Source organism: Aspergillus melleus, assembly GCF_016097325.1.
Source record: "Aspergillus melleus strain CBS 546.65 chromosome Unknown contig2, whole genome shotgun sequence".
Classification (NCBI taxonomy): domain Eukaryota; kingdom Fungi; phylum Ascomycota; class Eurotiomycetes; order Eurotiales; family Aspergillaceae; genus Aspergillus; species Aspergillus melleus.
Window position 1 is genome coordinate 5801365 of NW_025763371.1, and position 25175 is coordinate 5826539.

The 25175-nt window shown below is 52.0% G+C and overlaps 11 protein-coding genes across 13 annotated transcripts; 5 read left to right on the forward strand and 6 right to left on the reverse strand.

The window, feature by feature from the left end:
• The first annotated feature begins 19 nt into the window (after positions 1–19).
• Positions 20–1860, forward strand: SLM5_2 (asparaginyl-tRNA synthetase). The gene has a single exon (XM_046086531.1). It carries the CDS (start codon positions 247–249, stop codon positions 1768–1770), a length of 1524 nt encoding a protein of 507 aa, XP_045942496.1. The 5' UTR covers positions 20–246; the 3' UTR covers positions 1771–1860.
• Positions 1861–1918: 58 nt separating this feature from the next.
• LDX57_004856 (putative ABC transporter) lies at positions 1919–4397 on the reverse strand. Its single transcript, XM_046086532.1, has 2 exons — positions 3598–4397; positions 1919–3529 (listed from the first exon to the last, which is right to left on the reverse strand). The coding sequence occupies exons 1-2, from the start codon at positions 4340–4342 to the stop codon at positions 1998–2000; spliced, it is 2277 nt and encodes a 758-aa protein (XP_045942497.1). The 5' UTR covers positions 4343–4397; the 3' UTR covers positions 1919–1997.
• A 474-nt stretch (positions 4398–4871) lies between these two features.
• On the forward strand, positions 4872–6732 carry LDX57_004857 (acyl-CoA synthetase; the record flags this gene model as incomplete). Its single annotated transcript, XM_046086533.1, has 3 exons — positions 4872–5304; positions 5367–6511; positions 6571–6732. 3 exons carry the CDS (start codon positions 4872–4874, stop codon positions 6730–6732), a joined length of 1740 nt encoding a protein of 579 aa, XP_045942498.1.
• A 194-nt stretch (positions 6733–6926) lies between these two features.
• Positions 6927–8009, reverse strand: LDX57_004858 (uncharacterized protein; the record flags this gene model as incomplete). Its single annotated transcript, XM_046086534.1, has 1 exon — positions 6927–8009. The coding sequence occupies one exon, from the start codon at positions 8007–8009 to the stop codon at positions 6927–6929; it is 1083 nt and encodes a 360-aa protein (XP_045942499.1).
• Positions 8010–8064: 55 nt separating this feature from the next.
• Positions 8065–9081, reverse strand: LDX57_004859 (uncharacterized protein; the record flags this gene model as incomplete). The annotated part of the gene is made up of 2 exons (XM_046086535.1): positions 8391–9081; positions 8065–8330 (listed from the first exon to the last, which is right to left on the reverse strand). The coding sequence occupies exons 1-2, from the start codon at positions 8905–8907 to the stop codon at positions 8065–8067; spliced, it is 783 nt and encodes a 260-aa protein (XP_045942500.1). The 5' UTR covers positions 8908–9081.
• Positions 9082–9599: 518 nt separating this feature from the next.
• IPL1_2 (aurora family serine/threonine-protein kinase) lies at positions 9600–10550 on the forward strand. The gene has a single exon (XM_046086536.1). The coding sequence runs from the start codon at positions 9602–9604 to the stop codon at positions 10196–10198; it is 597 nt and encodes a 198-aa protein (XP_045942501.1). The 5' UTR covers positions 9600–9601; the 3' UTR covers positions 10199–10550.
• A 2736-nt stretch (positions 10551–13286) lies between these two features.
• On the forward strand, positions 13287–13715 carry LDX57_004861 (uncharacterized protein; the record flags this gene model as incomplete). The annotated part of the gene is made up of 1 exon (XM_046086537.1): positions 13287–13715. The coding sequence occupies one exon, from the start codon at positions 13287–13289 to the stop codon at positions 13713–13715; it is 429 nt and encodes a 142-aa protein (XP_045942502.1).
• Positions 13716–15189: 1474 nt separating this feature from the next.
• Positions 15190–16923, forward strand: LDX57_004862 (uncharacterized protein; the record flags this gene model as incomplete). Its single annotated transcript, XM_046086538.1, has 4 exons — positions 15190–15419; positions 15493–15801; positions 15885–15962; positions 16019–16923. The coding sequence occupies 4 exons, from the start codon at positions 15190–15192 to the stop codon at positions 16173–16175; spliced, it is 774 nt and encodes a 257-aa protein (XP_045942503.1). The 3' UTR covers positions 16176–16923.
• A 252-nt stretch (positions 16924–17175) lies between these two features.
• LDX57_004863 (uncharacterized protein) lies at positions 17176–17806 on the reverse strand (the record flags this gene model as incomplete). Its single annotated transcript, XM_046086539.1, has 3 exons — positions 17176–17323; positions 17461–17686; positions 17758–17806. The coding sequence occupies 3 exons, from the start codon at positions 17804–17806 to the stop codon at positions 17176–17178; spliced, it is 423 nt and encodes a 140-aa protein (XP_045942504.1).
• Positions 17807–19833: 2027 nt separating this feature from the next.
• On the reverse strand, positions 19834–20436 carry LDX57_004864 (uncharacterized protein; the record flags this gene model as incomplete). The annotated part of the gene is made up of 1 exon (XM_046086540.1): positions 19834–20436. The coding sequence occupies one exon, from the start codon at positions 20434–20436 to the stop codon at positions 19834–19836; it is 603 nt and encodes a 200-aa protein (XP_045942505.1).
• A 2251-nt stretch (positions 20437–22687) lies between these two features.
• On the reverse strand, positions 22688–25154 carry EXO84. Of its 3 annotated transcripts, XM_046086541.1 has the most exons (3): positions 24694–25154; positions 23334–24615; positions 22688–23281 (listed from the first exon to the last, which is right to left on the reverse strand). In XM_046086541.1, the coding sequence occupies exons 1-3, from the start codon at positions 25088–25090 to the stop codon at positions 22894–22896; spliced, it is 2067 nt and encodes a 688-aa protein (XP_045942506.1). In that variant the 5' UTR covers positions 25091–25154; the 3' UTR covers positions 22688–22893. The 3 variants fall into 3 exon arrangements, with proteins under 3 accessions (XP_045942506.1, XP_045942508.1, XP_045942507.1); XM_046086543.1 differs by having other exon boundaries at positions 22688–24615; XM_046086542.1 differs by having other exon boundaries at positions 23334–25154.
• Positions 25155–25175: the final 21 nt, after the last annotated feature.

Genomic DNA, 25175 nt, shown 5'->3' on the forward strand with positions numbered 1-25175 from the left:
CTTGAATTGAGGAGGTATTTATCAACTCGGAATGCAAGCTGCCTGCCAGTGACGTACGTCTCTTCTCGTGATTCCGAATCCAAATTTCAATCCACGGCCACCATTGAGTACTAGATCAGTGGTAAATATTCTGCAGACATTGTCACAGATTAAACTCGTCTTGACCCCCGGGGCAGCCCAGGAAAGAGCACAAACGAGTTTCGGTTCCACAGTGTCAGTCTGGTGTATCAAGACGAACTCCCTGAAATGGGTCAAAGAACAACAGTCAAAGATGCTCTCCAGGCCGAGGTCCCGTGCGACATGATCGTATGCGGAGCCATTCAGGACGTCCAGCATGAGCGAGACTATTCAACTCTTGTCATCAACGACGGGTCGACTGTGACTCCAATTCATGCCCGATTAAGCAGGGCCCATATGAAAGATGGATCTGCCATCTCAAGGGGCAGCACTATCCAAGTCCACGGGCAGGTGAAGCCTCTGGAACCATCGTGCCTCGACCACGACAACAACCCAGCATTTGAGATAGAGAGTTTCTCAATCCTTGGCCGAGCTGATCCAAATTCCTATCCCCTTTCTACCGTCCATTCAAGCCCGGAATTCCTCTATCAGAACCCCCACCTCCGTGTCCGCACGCCACAGCATGCCCTACTCGCGCGGTTCCGCTCAACCGTCATGTCCGCGCTGAGCCGATTCTTCGATTCTCACCCCGAGGGCCCATTCTACCAGGTCCATCTCCCTCTACTCACATGGACAGACTGTGAGGGAGGCGCAGAGGTATTTGCCACGCCAACCCAATGCTCCAAGCAAGAAGGCAGCGAAATGAAAGACACCTACTTCGATGCACGACGGTACCTCAACGTCTCTGCTGTTTTCCACGCCGAGGCATTCGTTCAAGGGCTGGATCGCATCTGGACACTATCGCCCTGTTGGCGAGCCGAACGCACCAATAGTCCGCGTCATCTCGCCGAATTCTGGATGCTTGAGGTCGCAGTCAATTATATTGACTCGCTGGAACCGCTGTACGAGCTCCTGGAGGAGACGATCCGTAGTATCGTCTCACACCTGCAAGACAGTCCCGCTGGACAGGAAATTCTCGCTCAGTCAGACGCAAAGAGCACAAACCTCCACCAGCGTTGGAACCAGCTCCTTACCCTGAACTGGCCGCGCATTACCTTCGCCGACGCAACAAGGCTTCTTAAACCCGTCCGCGCTGCGAAAGGCCATCACCCTCCAACGACAACCTCCACTCCCCAAGACGTCACGCCAGACGAAGAAATCTACCTCTGCGAGCATTTTAACGCCCCCGTCTTCCTAACGCACTTCCCCTCACAAATCCGTCTTTTCCAAGCAGCCCAGTCCGCCAAAGACATCACCGAGATATCCCCGGGAACAGGATTCCCTCCCTCCCAGACAACCGAATCATTCGATCTTCTCCTCCCCGGCATCGGAGAGATCTGCAGCGGTGGTCTGCGCGAACACAGACTCGACGTGTTGATCGATACCATGCGCAAAAAACGGTTCCTGCAGGGCCAGGCGAAGGGTCCTGTTCCGGAGCGGAATGCGCCCGCAGATGCAGAGCCGTATCCGTATCTGCATCGGGGTGAGGATCTGAAGTCGGTCGAGTGGTTTGCTGATTTACGGCGATGGGGCACGTCGCCGCATGGTGGGTTCGGAGTTGGGTTTGAGCGGTTGTTGCAGTATTTGACGGGGACGGATACGGTCAAGGAGGTGGTTTCTTTTCCGCGCTATTTTGGGGTTTGTGGTTGTTGAGGGCATCGAATGGAATTTGTGATCGGTGGTATGGGATATTAGTATGTAGATGAGCCTGGTGATGCTTTGTAGTGTTGCAGTCGATATCGACGAGTTCTAGCAGGTCAGCAACGCTGACTCGGCGCACCGTGGTGGGTGAGGATATTTCAAGTTCAAAGTGTCGTGATTAGCTTGTCTAATGGAAATGATGTCCGCGTTGATTCTATATACTGTACAAGAAATAACATCTAGATTGTATACCATTGATAGGTCTCCTCATCTGCAACCTCATCCGGTTGGACTTTGTTGCGACGCCACGTGCGTCGCGCGTTCTTCTTGAACAACGACCCTGGTGTCCATGCCAAGTGCCAAGTTCTCGGATCTCCTAGGGTCCTATCCTCGCTGATCGTCCCGTGGCGGAAATCGAGAGGCTCTTCGCCATCCTCGGCAGGAGCCGGCAGGCGCATCCAGTAGCGCACGCTGTCGGGGATCTCTTCCCGGTTGTGACTGATCATGATGAGCGCCTGTTCATCGGTGAGGCCGCTGAAGCGAGCATTTGCGATCGAAGTGCTATAGCCCCTAAGCCATGTCTCTAAGGGGGAGGTACGGCGTTTGGCGGTGGAAGCGCGGCCCCGGCCATGCTCGCCGACCTCGAGGAAGTGAATGCATTTGTCGCGGATGGAGGCCGACATGCCAGAAAACGCCTCGTCTAGGATGACAATGTCTGGTCGGTGCACGAGGGCGCGAATGAAGAGCACCAGTCGCTGTTGTCCCATGTTCAGCTGTCCGAATGTTACCGAGTCCGCATACTCGACCTCGTAGTCACTCGGAGTGAATGCCTTCCCGGCGCCGTACGGGTATTGCAGCTTAGGGAAGTGGGACCGCGCTTCTGTGGTCACCTTGGGCGGTTCTTCGCTCATGGTCACCGCAGCGTCGGGGTCCAGCTCACCCTTGAAGTATCGTAGCGTGGCGCTCACGTCGAGATCCCTCGTGTGGTCCAATATGGGCTTGCTGAGGAACGTTTCCGCAAAGGCGGACTCGATCGACTGGCGTATCGTCAGTTGTCGCGGGAAGAAGGCGTGGATCTCCGGCGATGAATGACCGAGACGCGACTGTAGCTCGAAGACGGAGATCGCCGGTTTACCCGGCTCGGGCAGACGCGAGCGCCCGAAGAGTTTGATGGGCAGCGCGTACGCCTGGGGATGGTCCGAAGTTATGAGTGACAGCAGGGTAGTCTTGCCGGACCCGTTAGCGCCTAGGACTGCCCAGCGTTGACCGCGACGGACGGTCCAATGCAGGCCGTCCTTGACTTGCTTGTTGACGTTTTGCCTCCAGTCCCCGAGGACAACCTTGTCGCCATACTGCACGCGAACTCCGTCCATCTCGATGAGCGCCTCGCCGCCCCGGGCGGAAGAGATGGTCAGTTGACTCTCTGTCCGAGCAGGGACCTGGAGGTCCCACATGAGTGTTCGATCAAGGTAACCAGCATCCATATCCTTCATGGCCTTATCATACCACACTTTGTGCTTGTCCTTCCTCCATGTACGGGAGGCCGGGCGCCCGTCGTAAACGGCCCTCCAGACCTCCCAGAGCTTCTCTGTGTCTGACCGGGGACCTTGAAAGAGGACCTGATTTGAGTTTCCGAGAATCATGACGTGTGTGATCCACTCTGGTAGAGAGTCTTGGGGCCGCAAGGCGAGAATCAATCGGGGGTTAGACTTGGCGGCGAGGCGTTGGAGCAAGTCGGAGATGCTTCGCACGGTGGCAGGATCAAGACCCACTGGCAGAGGTTACTCAATGGGAATTTTCGAGAAAAAAAAAAAAAAAAAAACAGGGGTAGCGACTTACTGAACGGGTCATCTAGTAAGAGTAGTTCAGGCTTGCTGAGAAGAGCCTTTGCGATGCGGGCCCGCCTCGTCTGGCCATTGCTCAAGTTCGCAACCGGCATATCAAGCAGGGGACTCAAGCGCAGATCGACTACCACCTGCTCGAACAGATCCGGGTCCCGCAGCGTACCATCCTCCTCGCCTTCTAGCGGATTCAGCGAAGTCTGTCCCTTGAGGTATTGCCGAACCGTCCAATCGGTCTCTTCCCGGAAACTCTCGTACCGAGCACTCAAGTACGCACCGCGAGTGCCGCCGATGGCGCCAGAGCCCTCTCCGCTGAATCCGATATATTGAATGGCATTCCTGAACGAGCGTAGACGGGGGTCTTTGTTGGCAATCTCGTCCGAGAGAAGGTATGGATAGGATCGAGCGGCGGGTGGCAAGCAGATGTACTGGCCGCGGAGAACGTCGAGCAGCTGGGTTCGGCCGTACGACCCGATGACAGCCCATTGCTGGGGGGTGTTTTTATTCTTGGATTTGCCCCCGATCTTAGTATCGGACGGAAGCTCGAAACTGAAGTTGGGGAAAAGCGGACGGTTTTGGTTTTTCGCGGTGTCATCTGGGGTGGGATAATTTTCATAGAAGGTTCCGTTCTGGATGCGAATCAATGGCGGGGAGGATGAGACTAGGCGGATTTGGAGTGTGGAGGGGGGCCTCAGTATCCTCCTACGCAGAATGGGTGGACGCACGATGGTCTGGATCGCCATGATTGAGTGACCAACAGACCCGACCTGCGGGGGAAGTGGAAGTGATGTCTTCAAATGAAGCTGGATCGGTCGCATCGGAGCATCGCCGCGGGGAGGACGGGGCCAACTCCGGCATCACGTGATGTTTGGTGCCTGGGGCTGCACATTAGTCATCTTCAACCAAATCTTGGCGTTGCTTGCCTGTCGATGCCTTAACACCCTGGATCCTGAGGCAGATAAACAATTAACGGCCTTTTCTTCATGCCTGATTCTAGAAGCTGCAGGCATCTCCAACTCTCCATCTCCTCTACAATGTCCACTTCAGTCTTTACAGTCTCATTCTCCGTTCCCCGTCTTCCCCGTAAACCCTCTCAGCCCGGTGGGTTCATCGCCGACTGCTGGTTCGTCAATCATTACTCCATTTATTAATGGATTTAATTAATGCGATTCCTCCGAAACCCCGTCCTCTCCTTATCGATCGGTCGATCTGACATCTTTTCAATCTCTGTCCTTCAACCCCCTACTCTCTCTCCTGATAAGAGCTTTGATTATGGCAGCTGTGTCCGCTCAATCCAACCGCCAATATGTCGGCTTGGTCTCCGCCGTGAGTCTCGCCGCTCTCGTCACCATTCCGCTGCTTACCTCCAACCTCTTGCGCAATCGCAAGTCCAAGACCGACGAACAATCCCCTCCACTGACCGCAATTCCCTCCTCCCTGCCTTTGTTCGCCGAGGCCCGCCGCATCGCCCAGAATAATCCCGAGAAAATTGCCATCGTCGATGCCACCAAGGGTCAGAGCTTCACCTTCGGCCAGCTGCTGGCCGACGCCGCCGCCCTGAAGAAACACATCCTCGAGGAATTGAAGCTCACGGAGACCGGAGATCTGGAGGAGCGACGTGTCGCCTTCCTGGCACCCAATGGTTATGACTACGTGGTTACACAGTGGGCCGTGTGGGCGGCCGGTGGTGTGTGTGTGCCGCTGTGTATGGAACCCTATCTTCGTTCGATTAAAGAATACCTCCAGCTGACGCGATCGCGCATGTAGGCACCTCTCACCCGGTCCCGGAGCTATTGTATACTATCGGTGACTCCGATCCGTCCATCATTGTTTTGCACCCGTCGTTCGAACACTTTGCCCAGCCTCTCCGCGACGGAATCACCAAAGACATCCCGTTCATGGCATTGACACCCTTCACGCAAGCCGAATCCGCCAAGTCAATCGTCTTGCCTGCATTCAGCCCTGTTAACTTCCTGGACCGCCGCGCCCTGATGATCTATACCTCCGGCACGACCTCCAACCCCAAGGGCTGCGTCACCACCCACAAGAACATCACTTTCCAGGCCAAATGCCTCGTCAAGGCCTGGGAGTACAACCCCTCAGACCACCTCATCCACGTTCTGCCCCTACACCACGTGCATGGCATCATCAATGGTTTAGCTGCCAGCTTGATCAGCGGCGTGACGGTGGAAATGCACCCGAAGTTCGACCCCAAGACTATCTGGACGCGCTGGCAGGAACGCGGCTCGTCTACTATGTTCATGGCCGTGCCGACCATCTACGCGCGCTTGGTCGACTATTTCGAGACGCACATCCGCGGTACGGAGCACGAGGAGGCTGCCCGCAGCGGCGCCAAAGCATTGCGTCTTATCGTCAGCGGCTCCGCGGCTCTGCCCACTCCCATCAAGGCCAAGTTCGCCGCCATCACCGGCCAGACGTTGCTGGAGCGCTACGGCATGACCGAGATTGGCATGGGGATCAGCTGCGGGCTGGAAGTCGAGAAGCGCATCGACGGCAGCGTCGGCTGGCCACTGCCGGGTGTGCAGGTGCGCTTGACGGATAAGGAGACTGGGCGCGTGATTGACGCCGTTGACGAGGATGGCATGATTGAGGTCAAGGGCAACAACGTCTTCCGCGAATACTGGCGCCGACCCGAGGCCACGGCCAAGGAGTTCACGTCAGACGGCTGGTTTAAGACGGGTGATGTGGCCCGGAGGGACGAGTCCGGTGCCTATTTCATCCAGGGTCGCGCGTCCGTGGACCTGATCAAGTCCGGTGGGTATAAGATCTCGGCCCTAGAGGTAGAGCGCAAGATGCTGGGGTTGGACGCCATCCAGGAGGTGGCTGTCGTGGGCCTCGCGGACGAGGAATGGGGCCAGCGTGTGGGTGCGGTGGTGAAGCAACGTGAGGGTGTAAGTCACTTCTTTTTCAGTTTCTCTTTGATGTCTCTCAGATGCTAACAAATCTGCAGACCGACCCTCTTGACCTGCAGACTCTCCGAGCCCAGCTGAAGCAGGAGATGGCGCCGTACAAGATCCCCACGGTATTGAAGCTCGTGGACGGCATCGAACGCAACGCTATGGGCAAGGTGAACAAGAAGACGATCATCCAGAAGTACTGGCCTGAGTTATAGATCTGTTTTCAATATGACATGATAGATTGTACAGGTACCAATTAGATAGGTATACAGATGGCGCTATTTTAATGAAACTTTCATGCTTGACTCTGAACATGGCCAGATAAGAAAGGATTCCTGACCAATACACGACAAATCTCAGAACAGCAGAAACGGCACCCATGAATCAGAAAGCTATGAAAGAAAACCACCTAAGTCAGCATGTCGACCGCCAACGCATACGCCCTCTCCTTCCTTTCCCACTGCACAGTACCCTCCTTCGCAAACTTATCCCACGCATGTCCACAGCCTTCCATCCGCTGCACCACCACACGCCTCTCTCCCTGTCCTTCTCCATCAATTCCTCCCTGCTGCAACGCCGCCAACCTCTCTCCTAACCTCTCCGCCTCGCCCGCCAAACTACACTGCCCCGCCGTCACAAACAGACATTTCTTCGGAAACCTGCTCAAATCCGTCATCAACGCCGGCGAGACCCTGGTATCACGCACCCCTCCTCCTCTACCGCCCTCCACACCACCCAAACCCTCCTCGGACCCAAACAAATAACACCTCTGAAACACCCACAACAACCACCCAGGCAACGGGCTTCCACCCTCCTCAGGAGCCTTCTTCGTCCACGGCGAAATACTCGCATCACAAGCCGGATAAAACGCAATCAGCGCGCAGAACGTATCCTTGACACAATGACCCGCGAGGGAGACAGCTAGGGCCCCACCGGCACTGAACCCGCCGATGCTGATCCGTGACGGGTCGAATTTCTCGGGTTGCGAGTGTATCCAGTGGACCACGTCTTCCACGTCGTGGAGGGCTGCGGGGAATGGGTGTTCGGGTGAGAGGCGGTATTGGATGTCGAGTACTCTGATGGGGACTGTGGTGCTGAGGTGCCGGCAGTAGGCGTCGTCGAGGCCGTGGCCGGGGAGGACGAAGCCGCTGCCGCAGAGGTTGAGGTGGACGGGCGTTGGATTGTTGGTAGTGGTAGTGGTAGTGGGGAGGGGGTCCTTGGTAGTTGGAGAGTCTGAGCTGTGAGGTTCTAGGGCGTCTGTATGGGGTTCGGGGTCGTCAATTAGTCTCAACTGAGGTCTAGGTTCAGGTTCAGGCCCAGATCCAGAGGTAACCGTTGGCGGAGGATAGTAGAAATGGACTTTGATGGATCGCCCTGCATCGCGAGACGGGATGTATTTGATCTCGTCTGGGGAGGCTTTGATCGGGGGCAGCAGCTTTCGGAGAAGACGCAGGGTGACGGCGATGGATTTGAGGATGAAGTAGGGGGACATGGTTATTGTCAACTGATGGACAGTCAAGCTTTCGCGAAGGATCAAAGGAGAAAGTCTAACGGACCCAGTTCTCCATTTTTACATCAATGTCGGTCTGAAAGCCTGCTCCCGCCGCCTTGGCTGCAAAGTACCAGAAAGCCTCCCTCAGTGTAATTTCCCCCGAATTCTGGCCGGCTCTGGCGTCGTGGCGTATGGGCTCGCTATATTCTAGTCTCCAAACGCCGCCGCGGCTCTTGACCTGGCGCAAAAAAATGGTCTCATCGTACGTTGTCAGAAAGCCATATCTGACCTGACCGAGGCGCAGGTAGCGCGCTATTTGGCCTGCGTAGAGGTCGTTAATCCATAGCTTTTCATATCATTGTAAGGAATTGATCTGCTTACCCACGACCTTTCGCAGATAGCGGCCACCTTCCTCGACGGCATCGGTGAGGCTGTGCGCTGGGACCCATCCGACCTTGTCCTCCCCCACACCCCGCAACTCTCCCGCGGCTGTAATGCACCCCGAATCAGGCACCCAGCCCCCCATCACCGCATTAGACGCCCGGAAGTCGGCGAAGGCTATGTCGAGCCCGAAGACCCGACAAGCAGCGGAAACGGCCTGGCCGATGTTGTTCGTAAACCTCCCCTGTACACCTGTTTCATCGCCCACCCAGACGTGCTCGTTAAAGAGGCTATGGGCAGGGACAGGACCCCATGGCCCATGCGCGAGCACGTCTGGGTGGGCTGCCCAATCCGTGTCCCGGCTATGACGCCAGGCCTCCGCCGCAAAGGTGCGCCAGGGCCTCAACTCTCCCAGGTATCTCAGGTTGTGAATTGCGCTATGTTCTGTGTGCCATTGCCCAAGTTTGAGGTCCGGGATGGTGGATTTGATGATATCCTCCGCGCGTAACGCTGCCATTTTTGTTCTGAAAAAATTATGTGCTGATGTTTGAACTTCGAAGCAGCTAACAGTAAATCCGATTTCTACACTACCTACGCACTAGCACAAACACAAGCAACCATTCCTTTTTTGTCCAGACCCACTAGTTAGATACTCTCAAAGGCCATACCGACAAAGTGAATAGAGATACAGTCATAGAGAGCTACTAATCTTTCACTCGGTACCGCACTTCTAGATCTCTGTCTCCGTTCTGCCGTAGAACCCATTCCTGAGTCTGCAGAAGGCTTGCCAGCCGATTTGCCCTCAGCCGCAAAAAAGGACTGAGAGCGCGACTAACATTTCACCCTATAATCAATTGGATCTTCGTAATAGACTCAAGATGTGATCAAAGTTCAGGAGAAGAAAAGCTTAGTAAGTTGAGAATTACGAGGGCTCTGTCAGGTGGGATATTGACTACAAGTACCTGGTGAATAGACCAAGTTGACATAATGTTAGGAAGGTGAATGGATTCCGAGGTGAAGATATCTTGCATTAAAGCGGAGAGGGAATTTATGCCCAGTACAAGCGAATCAACTCTTTCGTAGGACATATATATATTTCTCTTTCATTTCAATGAATGAGTGTGTGTACGGTTGTTGATGCCATCTGATTGTGTGTAGAGTGGACTACTTGCAATATAGCAGAACATATGATATCAGAGTCCTAGCAGTAGATGGCAAAGGGAAAACAGGTAGCGCGTGAAATCGAGATCCAGAGCAACTTGCGCCATCCCAATATCCTCCAGCTATACGGGCATTTTCATGATCGGAAACGAATAATCCTGTGTCTCGAGTACGCTGGAAAGGGGGTATTATACAAGCGTCTGCAGAAACAAGGCCGATTCCCAGAGTGGAAGGCAGCGCAGTACATTGCACAAATGGCAACGGCTTTGCGATACCTACATCGCAAACACGTCAATCATCGGGATATTAAGCCCGAAAATATTCTCGTTGGTCTCCATGGGGAGCTTAAGATGTCAGATTTTGGCTGGAGCGTTCATGCGCCAAGTGGTCGACGGCTCACGCAGTGTGGGACACTCGACCATTTTCCCCCGGAGATAGTGGATCCGAAGAGACAGGAGAAGCTGTATGACGGAATGGTAGATTTATGGTCTCTGGGGGCTTTGCTGTATGAGTTCCTGGTTGGAAACGCGCCGTTCGAGGACACGCCTGTTATGACACAGAGACGAATCGTGAAGGGGGACATGACGGTGCCCTCTTTTGTCAGCCCCGAAGCTAAGGATCTGATCCAAAAAGTGAGATTATCCTAAACAGTAGTATCACCCAAGTATTGACAGTGGTCCAGCTACTCGTCGTTGATTCCGAGAAGAGTATTTCTCTGAAGGAAATCCGAGACCATCCCTGGATACTTAAGCACTGCGCAAGCGGCGGAAAACAAGATAGAGATTGAGCCACAAGGGAACCAATAAAGGCATTGTTGTAAATACCAGGATCGGAGTTTGATGGCATGCCTTGAGCGGTTCCGCTAGATTGGTAATGCATTTTACCAAATGAAGCTTGTCAGAATTTACTTTCGAGATTGTTCGGGCAAAGAGGACGTAGCTACAGTACGGTGTAGTTCCTCCGTACAGTTGGGAGGCATCTGACAGCTCCACAGTTCTGCCACCGCCCAGGAATGTGCCCCGCCCAGCGATCCACACGATCCACAACCTACGAAGGATCAACAATCATCAATATCTTGCTCGATCTTCCGGTCGAAGTATTGGATTTGATACTTGAACAAGTGAGAGATCTCCAGTTTCAGGGACTTGAAGCGGCTTTGTCAAGCCAGCACGAGTCTCCACAATATAGCCATTCCACATCTGTATCGGTCTCTGATCATATCCGCACCGGAATCGTCAATCGACGAGTTGGTTACCAATGTGAAGAGGATACCACCAGAATACTACATGCACATACAGCAAATTGGCTTCAGCGTTCCAATTCACGACTTTGTCATATCACGGTGTACAAGTTACCACGGCGGTGTTCGGCGCTGCTACGAGGATGGTCTCAAGGTCAGTAAAACGCTGATTCCCAACTACAGACACCTGAAAGTGACATAATTTATTAGGGCTGCACCCGGGCCCCTCTCTTCAACTTAGCCTGTGCGCTGGATTCATTAAGGATCTCAGATGATCAGTTGCGAGAATTTCGGTTCGCAATGCGTTTACCTTCCCTTGGACAACGGCTTATATGTGCCCAGATGGGAGGTGGGAGCATGCATTCCAGAAGCTCACTTTGGCGGCCCCGACTCTCTCCTCAGTAACCAACGGAGAATCCGATCTATTACTTTAGTGACAGAGGGTGAATGCGGTGCGAGCACACACGGGCGGTACTCCGTGAACCTTTCTCAATTCCGAGAACTACGGTCCCTTGATTGGAGGGGCTTGATGAGATTCAATGATCTAGAATTTGTCAGAGAATGTATCGAAGCTCACGGCCACCAAATCGAATCACTCACTCTTGACCTGCTGGAATGGGTAAGTGCGGAGAGACATTGGTCTCGTGGTATTTGCGAACGGGCCACTCACCCCTCTCACAAGGTGTGCTCAACATCCGCCCCCAAGACCAGAAGGCCATATTTTCATCCCTTGTAAATCTTCATCCATCGGCTGTTTCCTTCTCTCATACCGGTATGGGAATGGCTCACGCTTTCAATATCGGACGCCTCAAGAGTCTAACGTTACGTAAATGTCCTGGGTCTCTCACGTGGATACGCGCAATCCTAAACTATGGGGCGCCAATGCGGTTGAAATCTCTCGAGCTTTCCCTCGACCCCGACAATCTTGAGATGGATGCAAACACATATCTCATGGACACAGTCTGCAGCTTCGTTCATCACCTCCCCAACTTGGATAATCTCTATTTGATGCTTCCTGACCCGATGATTTGGAACGCTCTTGCGTTTTGTTTATCAAAACACCATAAAGTCCATCGCCTTGTGATGCACCGCGTTGTGGGTCGGCGTGGCTTTAGATGCAAGGATGGAGATATACTATGGCCTTCTCATCTCGATCGCACATTGCAAAAATGCCAAAAAGCCTGCTTTGGATCGTACATCCCACCCGTGGATCTGGTATGCGTTTCTCCTGGATCTTCGTGGCAACATAGCTTCTGACGATGAACTAGCTCAGTAACTGGCGAGAGATTCAGCCCAGACCCTCATGCACTTTAATACATCTTAGGACAAGTGGGGCAATCCTTGAGAGATTTGTCACATCCTGTCCCACCAGCTGGGCAGCTGCGGCCCTTCATTCTTACAAGTATGGTGAGGGTAAGTGTTCTTCGGCTCTATCGAAAAGAATCATTTATGTCCTAACGGAATATAACTCGGGACAGATTTTGAATATAAACCCTGGGAAATATACGAGTTTGCGCAGTGGGAATTTGGTGCAGATGGTATTCCGGGCCTCCAGGTACTCGCATGGGGAGATTTCTCTTACCGAGGTCGCTATTCAAAGTTTAACCTTCTCCTTTGCAAGTCCGAGAATGGCTATAAAACCTTGAATTCTTCTGATGTGGCGTGCTGGAATCTTGTTCAGGACAATATGGACATGCTGGCAGCCTGCCCTGATGATGCTCTGGTGGGATAGATCTGTGCCTATACGGGCAGAGCTGTGGCCGAAAACGGAATCTATTACCGCGCTTGAGCTTACATCCTAGGAACGACTTACTAAAGTGCTCTCTATATACCACCTACCGGAGGAAATTTATGGAACGCCTCGACTCGATCAAGGCTACTTTACTTGCCCTTGAGTAGATAGCGGAAGCTGGAGAGCGGTACACTCGTCTAATGAATGGTCCTTTCTGTTATGCGAGCAGGGAATATACCGGCCTTTATCCTGGTATTGATGCCAAACAAAGCCGTCGTTGATGTCGATAGCAGCCAGCCAAGACAGTCCGGTAGTTCTCATAACGAGCAGGGCTATTGGGTTTTGACGCCCATAGTCTCAGCTATTTGGTAACATGCTGACTGAGCTGAGACGAGTGGGAATATTGGCCATTAAAGCAAGATGGTTGCCCAGCCGCTAGTTTTTCGTCGAGCAGCCTAAGAACGGTCCGTGAAAAGAATAGTGTTTCTTCTAGACCACGATCAAAGCATTCTCAGCTTGCTCAACACAGGTTATGTCGAGGATTAGTTTTGGGTACGGAGTTGACGTCATGGCCTGCTGTATTTGGCCATGTGCAACTAAAACAAGAGCATCCTTGCATGGACGCAGACCAAACTCAAAGAAACCGGGAAAGGCTATACCCTGACAGGATTTAAATCCCTCCTGGAAAGTTGAAAAAGGCTGATTCTACGACTTTACTCCGAACACAAGCACAACTCACCATTCTCCCTTCATCCACTTTACGATGCCATACCCCTCGAAACAAGAAATCATCAAACTATTCCAAAACCTCGAAGCGTTCCCCGAGGGCCATGAGTGCTTTTTCTCAAGGACAATCGAGCGCTGCAGCTGGACCATCACCGGCCAGCATCCATTCTCGGGACATTGGACTTCGACACAGTCCTTCCTCCAGGCCGTGTGGTGGCCCAATACGAATCTGATGGCCTCACCCGGTCCCACCTTTATACTTCCGGAGGGACATGAGAGCGTCATTTACAATGACCAGGGAGAAGCAGCTGTTGAGCTACGGACTATTCGTACGGTTGTTAAGCAACATGGGCGGGAGTATAATCAGCACTATTCTTGGCACTGCAGGTTCAATGAGGATGGGTTGTTGGTCAGCGTGAAGATTTTCCTGGATTCGATCCATGCGAAGGAGGTTCTGTTGATATAAAACGGAGGAAGAATGTATTCTGTGAGCAACGTGCCAGCCATGGTACGAATAATGTTTGCAAGATATCCTTGGATGTTTGGTCAAGGATAAACTAGGACTGGTCTTTATCTAGTCTGTATTATGTAGCCATGTATGATTATTGCGCTTGTATATCTCCTTGATGTTTCTGCTGATGAATTCAGTTGCGCTGTGTCTGAAGCTCAGATTGTATTTCTAAAGACAGGTTTTAGACCCTCAGACGAATATCAGCTACCTGAATATAACCATCATCATTGAATGCGCACAGTCTTGGATTATGTTCCAGGAACAACAGCAATCAGAGTGCATCCTTGGCACGCTCGGAGCCAAGTCCTTGCAATTAAGCTGCCTTTGATCCCGTTGTTCTTTCGGAAGTGGACTTCTTTGCAACTACCCAAAGACTATACAGTCTGTGGCTAACGAAGTAATGTCGGCTCGAAAGCCCGCTCTCAGTCTAAGAGAAACCAGAATGCCTCTCTGACGGTGGTTTCCCCGACGCTGAACCCGAGCCTGGCGTTGTGCCCAATAAGAGGCCATTATCTCAGCCTCAAGTGGCCTCAGATGGGTAGAGTAGACCTTGTCGGAAGAACATAGTTTGTCTGTATGTCGAGACGAAGTTGTATCTGATCTGTCCCAGGTGCATGGAGTGCGCTATCTGCCTTGGTTACAAAACGTTATATTAGCACATTTTAACCAAGACCTCTGCATTCAGACGGTATGCCTCACCCAAAACCTTTGCAAAAAATTCCAAATCAAGACCGAGGTTGCAATATTGGGGACGTCCCCGAATACTGGGCGTCTTTATCTCCAGAACAAATCCCAGCTCCCCCGAGCAAACCAGGAGCCCGGTTACGGAACCCATTCCTTTATCGACTGTCTGGACGCTGCCTTGTGTGGTCCCCAAATATCATTGACCCCAGGCACCGGGGTCTCTCAAGCAACGAAGAATGCCGTAGGACCAAGCTGCACTGTACGCCCGTAATTTCTAGGCTTTCATAAAAGGATAGTTTAGTTTATATATCAGTTTTAATAAGGGAAGCTTCCTTAACTGAAAAGCTTAAATATTCTCTATACCAAATGTCTACTACATTGATCTTGTGTACCCTAGAGCTATAATAAACCTAAAGTTACCTGGGGATCCATGGTTCCCAAAGGGTGTAAGGTTGACATCAGTAGTGAATCTTCCCCTCACTAGTATTCTTCTCCTCCCCTTTCCCTAGTCTGACACTATCTCGCTCGCTTTACTCTCACCCTCACCCGTCTGGCCAGACGTTTTTTTGTTAAACACTGAGAGTTTCTTTCCGATCTCAGATTTATCCGCTCTCCATTTTTCCTCTCTTGACCTTCTTAAACCCCCCTCATTCTCTCGGTTATTTCTCAGCGCCTGTGTCTTGTTCGCTCCCTCCCCCCACCCCACTATCTGTGTCTCCCTCTTGCTTCTTCCGTTCTATCGAAGATGCGCGCAGATCCGGAGTTCTTTGCAGTTGGTTTTGTTGGGGAGGTTATTGATTTTGCGAACCCCGATTCTCACTGGATCCTCACCGAAAGGTTGCGCGAGCGCCATGCTCAGCTCATCGCCGAGGAAGTCAACGAGAGACCTTGGGCTTGCTCGGCAGCCTATGGCACATTCCGTGCCAAGAACGTGGATGACGAGACCCAAGAGGCTTTCATTCGTATCGTTATGCAGTAATGTCCCCCCTTGATGAACTACGCTACATGATTTTAGCAAATGCTGACATTTGACTTTTTCCTTATCTAGGATCAACTACGTCGGCGGTGAAATTGCGTCAGACGAAGAAAGAGCCAGCCGAGCTGTTCAGTCTCTACCGGAAAACGGACAAGAAATGCTTGACGCGCTCGCGCTGATGGAACAGGCGCAGTGCAGATCAGCTCCGCGGTTGTTAGGCGTTTCAAGCAGAATACAAGCTCTAAAAGAGCCAGTGCCCGGTGGCTTTTTCACCTGCTTGCTTCTCGAAAAGTTACCTGGCCAAAAAATCGGCCCTTGGTTTTGGGAGCTAGATCTTGGCCAGCGTGATCATATTCGAGCTCGTTTCAAAGAGGCCTGGCTGTAAGTGGTTTACGCATTTCCTCTTTTATTAAAACAGCTACAAAGTCTCTGTGATCTTTGTAACCAATGTGACCTTCTTTCAGTGAGTGTGCTGCTATTGCTAAGTATCGCGTGGTTTCGGCACCTTCCAAGGTGTTCTGGGATGATACCACTCAGAGAATGTATGTTTTCTATCTCCGCATCATAACGATTTTACGTTCGAGGCTAACAGGGCTAGCGCATTCTATGACTTTCTGACGGGCTGCAGAGAGGACGATCCGATCCGCTGGAAGGACGTGTACTTCATTCTCTTTGGTTTGGCAAAGGCGCCTCCCCAGTATCGCATGTGGGGAAAGCACACGGAAAGTTCAAGTACAGAAGGCTGGACGTTTTGATGACTGGTTTCTGGTATCCCCAACCTGGTCTTCTTCTGTCACGCCATCTGATGTCTGCGACATAACAACAGAGAGGGGATGTGGGGACCGGAGAGGAATTCGTCCATTGTGAACTCGAGCGACTTGGGAAGCAAAATGCTTTGGAGGTGTACCTGGTAGCTTGTGATCCTTGATAGCGTGTTCTTTTGACTTGTCGGCTTCATTTGACGTTTGTCTCGATAGAACTGCAAGCGGCTTTCGAGTTCGTCGGAGAGGCTTTTCATTCTGTTCTTCAGAATATTTGGGAACAGAAATCTCGACGATCACGAAGTGCTACTTATAGGTGTCGGACTTGGGCTGCTCTGGTGCTCGGATCCTGTTTGATCGACGAGGGTGTGTAGATGCGATCTATAGACCTTCTATTGTCAATTCTGCTCACAGACGTGGTTTAATAGCCTCGTAAGAAATGTACCTTGAAGTCTGAGTGTGGATTGGCTCCCTGGTATCGTTCATTCTCATCTTGAACAGACAAAGACCTGAGACGAGCCTCGAGAACCTTGGTAGCCATACTGGATCCAATTGCTTCCCAGCCTCCTGGATTCAAGGGAGCGCATTGACGGGTATGACGATATTTATGAAGAGATCCGGCGTCGGTGACCTTGCTGTGGAAAGAAGTGTTTTTCTAGGATCTTGTTATGTGAAAGGCCTGAGCTCAGTAGACATATCTTCCTACAAAGGGGCCCCGTGGACACCTTTCCGTTGCCATGGAGATCTAGTCAGTTTAACGGAAGTACTGCATACGCCACATACCGGCATCATACTTTATAACTATCACATTTCTAACTCAGCAACTAAAATACAAATCCCGTAGTATATCTACCTATGCTGCCACCTATCGTTTCATGATACCTCTGAACCATCTGGACCCGACCCAGCGCTTGTTCGTGGTCCGCCCTCCCAATGTCCCCATAATCCAGGTACCCGCTGCGGGACACACCCCCGGCAGGCCACCCACTTACTCCTAATGGATCAAGGGAGCCACAGCCTGGCAGGAAAACCGGCCGCCGATGCCACTCTCCGCCACCTTCTCGAAGTTAGAGCACTCCATGACCTCCGAAGTAACGATGGAGAAGTCACCCCCGACTTTGTCCAAGCTGGGCAGAGAGACTCTGTATTGTTGATGGGATCGTTAGCTACCTATCCGTGTTCCTGTCGCTAATACTATATGGTTGTGTTGTTTGGTGTCCGAGAACCGGGGGAAAAAGGGGAAAGTGAAGAAAAGAAAAGAAAAAAGGGCAGCACATACTCATAAAAAGCTCCACTAAGGTCAACCTTTCCTCCAACCGACTTCAACGATGGCAGGCTGACCAGCGTGACCGAGTTCAGGTCCTTTCCGATCAGGTCCCCGGTGATAGCGACGAGCTTTTCGAGACGGACGTAGTCGGTTATGTCGGAGCCGATCTCGAGGTCGCCGAAGATGGTGGTGCAGTCGGAGGTCTTGGTCTCATTGTTCAGAGTCTGGTTACCGCAGACTGGAAGGGTGGTTAGTATTGGATGCTTCGTGAGGACTGAAGAGGAGAGACGGGAGGGGGTGGTGGCATACTGGCCATGGACACGCCGGCCAGGGAGAGGATCAGATTGAAGTATTTCATCGTGGTGGTGTTTTGCTTGAGTGTTTGGGTGGAAGATTGAACTGGTTTGTGATGGTGATGAAGGCTGTTCTGCTGTACAGAAGAAAGTAGGTATTCAGGCGGATGAAGACACGCCTTTAAATATTCAAACCCTCGACCAGAAACTACACAAGAAGATGCTATACCCATCAATGGACCCCAAGTTTTAAACAGCCGTCCAACCGTTCAGTCATGTTGGGAGGCTCAGTAAAATAGGGGCGGTGAAGTATACGCACTGTATCAAACATCCGACCAACGATTATGCCCTATGAGAACTGCGATCTGGTTGGCACACTCAAGAACCAACCATACACAATCTCCCATAGTTTCTCGATCTATAACCGTTTCAATTCATGGATGGTCTCTCTAGCGCCAACCGCCGAGGGGCGATCACTGCGCGCCGAACCGTCTAGTGTAGAGCTTACGGGCGGATTTTGCAGCCGAGGATGCAACCATGCAGGGTCTTGTCTGCGACTAAAATGTACGAGCAACAGTTACTGGGGACTTTGCGGGCCGAGAATGTACGAGTCTACTAAGTAGCAATGTTTTTGTCAAGATATTGGACCGTGAAGGCACCCTTGTTCTCAACTTTCATTCACATCTCTACCGACAGGCGCGATGAGCCACTCCCCGGCATCAAAAGATTGAAACTCATTACTACGCTGTCTGATTACAGTGGTATTGGCCCCAGGAAGGGGATTGTTACATAGATGATGCCTAATGGATGGTCAGGCAGGTTGAAAAGTCTTGGGTGATCTGAATCTTCTTACCGTTGGAAGGTGTATATGTGGTTTGGATTTGGGTGCTTTGTCATTTGGTTATTTAACAGCTACTTGATCTATCACACTGGTTCCGTTCGTTAGCCAACCATCTCCTGCTACTTTCCCTCCGATCAGCAGATGGAGACGCAGAGACAGCATGTGTAAGCCTTGATAAATAGAATTGAATTACGAGAGACGAATATAATGAAAACAAGATCCAGTCCCGAGCTGTCTCGAGAATTCGAAAACCCACAGAAGGGGCTGAAAGGTCATTTGCCTCAGATGTATCTTTTGGCCACCGGGGGGTGTGAGACTCCAACATCTCGACTTCCCAGATCTTTGTATTTCAGCCATCAAGGCGTGCACTGATACTACAAGCCTAGATGTACGGAACGGGGGAAATGTTCTTTGTAGTGAGGAAATTCATCTACTTGGAATATTCATGGAGATCGTTTCTGATGAAGCGCGTGAAAGATTATGATGGTCGTGGAAGCATACTGCGAAATGGCTGACAGATTGTGCTTCAGGCATATCATGAATGCCCTTATAGCAACGTATGGTATAATGTCTCTCCGTTGAACCTTTCACTGGTCTGCTGAGATGCATGCTATTAGATCTTTAATCTATCATGAAAAGGTATACGACATTTCAACCCCAAACGCCGCTGTAGATGATAATGCAATCCCCAATCCAAATTCAGAAATAGCAAATCAAATCTGTCCCGAGCCCCGTTCCACTTCATCTTCATCACTTCACTATCACTGACTGAACTCGAATTTCAACTATCTCTATCAATATCATCATTCGCTTCATTTCCTGCCGCCAACACCGCCAGGTTCGCGTTGATGTCGTTCTTGTTTTGCTCGATCCGCTGACGTGCCTGCGCGTCGCTCGAGGCTTGTGCTTTTTGCGTATATATCTGGTTCTGCTGCGCCATCATCTGCGCCTGGACCTTTTAGCGCTCCTTGCGTTCTTCTTTTCTTTGCGTTTGTCGCATCCGGGGTCATTCAATCGGTCGAATAGCTATTCTTGACTTGGGTTCTGAATTGGCAGTATATACGACGGAAGAGAGAGGAGTGGCTTCTCGCCGTCTGCAGCTGTCTCCGGGCCTTCTTGCGCTTGAGCTTGCCGAACGTAGGGGCCTGCCCCGGAACCTTGGGTGAGAGGGCGCTGTAGTAGGAGGCATTGGAGGCTTCAGGGTTACCGCCTGGTGGAGGGTACTGGGGTGGTGGGGGAGCGTAGAAGAAATTATCGGGGAGCAGACACGCTCAGTGAAGGCGGAAGGCTGTTGAGATATCCGTTGCTGAAGGAGAGTGCGGGAGAATGTTGCGGGTACGTGGGGGCCGGAGCCGGAGCCGGAGCGCCTGCTGGTGGAGGGGCTTTTTGTAGAGCGGCGGCAGAATAGGGGACGTATCCACCGGGGAAAGAAGCAGACGGCGAGCGCTCGCGAGAGGCTGAAACACCATTCTCTATGCCTTGGGGCTGTGAAGCCAGTTGCTCAGCGGTTTGAGAAGGCGCGGGAGGAGACGCGGCATGAGATGAAGAGGTCGGAGAGGGCTGTCGAGACGAAGATGGGGGAGTATCGCCGAAGTGGAGTTCGTCGCTGCCGTTGTAGGAGAGGGATGGGGAGTGAGGGCGCGAGGAAGGCCTACTTCCGGGCTGTAATTGCATCGGGTGCGGCGAGTAGCTGCCACTCCGCTCTCGTGTCTGCGACTGGGAGGCTGAGCCACTGGGAGCACCGGGATATGCACTGTAGGACGGCGACCGAGAGCGAGGCGATGAGGGAATACTGTTTCCTCCGGGTAGTAGTGACGTGGGATACAGCGAGTGGCTGCTGCTTCGCTCGCGCATGGTCACAGGCAGTTGTCCGATCCCAAGGCCGCCGGCATTTGCCGTGCTGAAAGAATGCGAATGTCGATATGAGACTGGCGGAGTGGGTTTATCGGACTGCGGGGGAGTGGAGATCTGCAGGTTTCAATGCATGTTAGCGGATGATTGAGGTCGTAATCTGCCATTGACAGTGCCGGAATCGCCGTACCGTAGGTGTAGGAGGTCCGTAGAACCGTGGAGGCGGAGGGTGGTAGCTTTGAGGTCGACCTCCTCTGCTTTGCCCATCCTCGACTGGACGGTATGATTGGAATTGGGAAGACATGCTGTGTTTCTAGAAAATAAATAACTATAGACAAGCCACGCTAATATGAAAATCGGCAATGTTGGCAGGAAGTCTCAGTGAAGAGGAAGGACCGGATGCTTAAATCACTTTCCGCCAGAATCCTGGGCCCCCAAGGATCGCGATATTACCCTTCCAGCTAACGCCCTAGGGAAGAGGCGGTGTTAAAGGTGGAACGCCGGATAATTCAGCCCCCACAGCAGGCCTTTGAAGATGGTGATATAGTGCATCCGCCGGCATTGAACACGACGGCGGTTTGCAGCTCGCGGGCTGATCCATTATCGGGGCTTTGACATGCGTTGGGTGCACGGACCTGTCTCCATCTTTTCTTTGAGTGTTCCGATGGCAGAGAGTCTAGAGAGGGCTTCTGATCATCGATGGTGTCATAGACCGGTAGCATCTTTGTTGATTTGAGGCTGAGCGAGATAAAGTGCGGGTGAGGCTCACCAGCGGCCGAGTGGAGTGGAGCTTCGCCGGAGCTTCCATGGCCATTCTGGCCCCCACTGCTTTCTGCCCAAATTCGCAACACTAAACACCGCTAGTTCGCCAATAACATTGCCTTGCGACGGCATTCACATCTCATAGGAATTTAGCCCTGTCAAGCAGCCATGACTTACGGAGTAGTCACGGTATTACTGCTCAAGGTGACAAGGCCAACCGGGAAGCCACACTGGCTATTCCACGTCTCTCGAATTCAGCTGCTGTTCCTCCATCGTATCGCTAACACTGAGAGCCACCCACAGTTGATGGCCTTATTCCTCATTGATATGGTACCATTGGCGGTTGTCGGGGTTTAGGGTTCAAAATTCGATCAGGGCTGAAAAGCATCAACGAGCATGAGAAAAGGAAAAGTAAACAGCCAAGACGGGTCAGGTGGGCTGAGCATGCGTCTAGACCCGGATAGGCATAGCGTACCTTCCAAGGATTGGAAACTTGGAAAGGCTGTGTTGATGCCATTGCAAATTAAGGAGTAACTACACAGTGTAGACAGCCTTACGGTGTACAAAGAACTACGGATACATACTTCATCCGTTGATTGTTTATATCCTAGGGTTGTCGCTCTAGAGCATATTTCATGTCCGCTATAATGATAATCTAGCATACCGTGTTTACACCTTCGATATGCATCACGGACTGATGGCAGTGGGCAAGGATGAGCGGAGGAGCTCGTATTAATTCGTGATGACATGACAGCATTAACTGGCGTGGTGTACAGCTACGACTTTTCCTTCTCGAATCACTAGCCAGTCATGCGTCCTACCCGGGCTTATTGCACCCTATTTCGGTGTCTTATGAAAATATTCAACTCAGCCTCCGTATAGCTGACGGAGAGGCCTCTTATAACCTTTTACACCGTCATTTGTAATTATCCCACTCAGATTCCCTGCTATACGTGCTGTGGTTAGTTGGTCAAGCTCTAACAGCCCGGTGATGATAGCGCAGTATGAGAATATTATGAGGGAACATATCCCGAGCCGAAAATATATATCTATCCCCGATCGGCCACTTATAGATAGTGCCACTAATTTAACCAGACCATAGCTCAACTAACGCCTGGGATGATGACTTGGAGGCTGGCTATTAAGTGGTCAATAATATGAGATTTAGATAGTCGTTGATACGAAACACGTGTTGTAAACAGGGATGATGAACCATCGCCCAATTCTTGGCACGTTGAAACCTCAGGCATTCACATATCCATCGGAACATTATAAATGTTGAGCACCTCCATCACTGGTTCGGAACCGAGCGACCAAAAGCGCTATTACTGTACAATAGGTACGATCTTTGATGTATCACCCATTTTCCAATCCACTGGCCAGCTAACTGCTTTGCAAGTAGAGTTGACGGACAAACACTCTGCATAATGCGTATATGGCTAGTGCTTATTCTTGTTCACTGCATGCTAATGTTTATGCATATGCATAGGCAGTGTAACCAGTAAATTATACAGTTCAATTGAGTCGGATAAAGACTCAAGGTTACCTAAAACTAAGTCCTAATGAAAAGCCCCAGGAAATTGCAAGACGTGATATCGCTCTACCAGATGCATACATGAGCGCGGTGTTATGAACTCTAAACCTAACCAACAAAAAGCAACTGTAATCATACAGTATGGGTATATATAGGCGCCTATCCTAAGCCCTGGAGGCCTCGGCCAGACCAGCAATTAACGACTCCGAGCGCGTCATCTGGGGCCGCTCAGTCTCATCGCCGTTCGTGTCTAGGCCCTTTGCTACTAGATCTGTGAAATCCACGCCAACCTCGGAAAGAAGACTGGCCTGGTCGTGCACGATGTCGATGCATTTCTGCCAGACGGTGGTGCCGCGCTGAACGCTGCTGAGTTGGCGAGTGAGAAGGGCGTTGAACCCGTCCAGGTGGAATTTGGCCCATTTGATGCAGGCGCTGGTCATGACGGATGGGAAGCATTGTTGGTAAATGCTGATGGTGTTCTTGATCAGAGTGAAGTAAACAAACGAAATCTGGAATATGTAGAGGGGGAGGTCGCCTTCGAAGACACAGGATCTAAGTCGAGTTAGTACCTAATCGCGGCTGGCCGAGATGAAAAACCACATACCGGATTCGCTTCGAAACGACGTCCGTTCGAGCCTTAAGATAGGCTTCCCGCGCTTGGTCCTCGAACCCGAGGCGGGTTAACCATCCGACATTGGTCTTGGTTGCATTCATGAAAGAATGCGTGTCGACCAAAGATCGAGACAGGACCCCGGCCAGTTTGGCAGCTCGCTCGTCGACCTTAACATTGATCACGTCCTGCGCGACCGAATTTCCCTTGAGACCTCGTGCGAGCTTGCGTAGTCGCTCGATATTAGCGACAGCTTCGTCAAATCGCTGCAGTGCAATGTCGATATCGAGCTCGTCCACTTGACCCTCCACCCAACGTAAATTCTGCTGCTTTCCATCCACATCAATGCGTACCTCTGGCGGATCGCCCGAGAAGTCCATAGTATCGAGTGAGTCCGGTTTGACGGCGTAGATCGACTGTCTGGCTCCCAAGTAGTTGTAAGACTCGTTCGATTTGCTGGCTGCTTCAGTTTCCGACCGAAGGGTTCGTCGTAGATCCTCCACGGTCTTTCGGAAGGTAGCTAGAAGCTCACTCTTGGCAGAGCTGTCCCGCTTGTCATGGCGATAAGTAAATGGCTTTGATCCCACGCGAACGTTGACGGCGTTGGTAATGCCACGGTCTTCGGCCTCTTCGCGCGATACTCCAGGCCCAAGATTGGCGCCCAGATCGATCATGTCGACGTCCTGCAGCGGCCAGCACCCCTCGGCGACAAGCTTGGTCGGGATCGGCCCGCGATGATTCGGGTTGCTTTGGTCGACGCGTTTCCGTTTCTTAGCTGCCACCAACAAGTGATCGTTGAGAAGCACAATATGAACGGGTCGCCTCGGCTTCCAGGTCGCCGAGTCCAGCTCGACCCAATGCCCCGTTTCCATCACAATGTGCCGACCGGGAACAACCGGAAGGAATTTCTGAGACCCCTCGACAGTCTTCCACAAGGTCTGTAGCTGTACATTCCACATGCTCTCCAAATTAGCGACGGAGCTTCGATTTGCGTTACGTTTCGGTAGGCGTTCGTCGACAGTCGGCGACATTGGGTTGGGAGCGTTGCCGATGGACGTCTGTCCTAGGGCTGTGGTGAGTTCGGACATCAAGGTCCGGAGAGTGCGCATCTCCCCTTTGAGCTTGTCGGCCTCCTGACTGATTTTGATGAATTGTGTACGGTTCTGATAAACATTCTGTTGCAGGTCGGTAGAGGTTCTGTTTTTCACCTTCCGGAGACTCTTCTGGTACTCTTCAATGTCTTCCTCAGTGGCATTGCTGAGTAGGTTGGCCACGTCTAGAGAATGACACAAGGTCGTCGGTTAGAAACACGGGAACGTGGGTGAAGTGGTCAATTGAGGCAGGAGAAACTCACATCTATCGACAGGCAAGCTGGGATCGCGCAACGCATTCAAGTCTACCTGCGGAGGCCCCGAAGATTCTCCCGACGGTCTTCTACTCTGCTGCTGGGGTGGGCTTAGGCCACCAAACTGGGGCGGGATCTTGGGGAGGCCGGGTACTGGAGGGGCATTGACATCGAAATCCGGGGTTTGATTGAAACGGGTGGAGTAGCGCCGCTTGACTAGGTCAGAGGTCGCATCGTTCTGAGGAGTCCGTTCGCGTGACCGCGAGGAACTTGCGGTCGTTGGTGGCTGGCCGGGATCGGCTGGTTTATGGGAAGGCGGCAGCGGACCGGAGATGGGTTTCGGAGCACTGATCTGGGGGCGAGGGCGACGCGACTTGCTGCGGAGAGTCAAGCCGCGGGATTCCATGATGGGAGAAAAATGGAGGGAGCAGCCTGTCGGAGGGGAAGAAGGGAAGCAGCAAGAAGTCCGGGGGGGAAGAAGAGGAGAGATG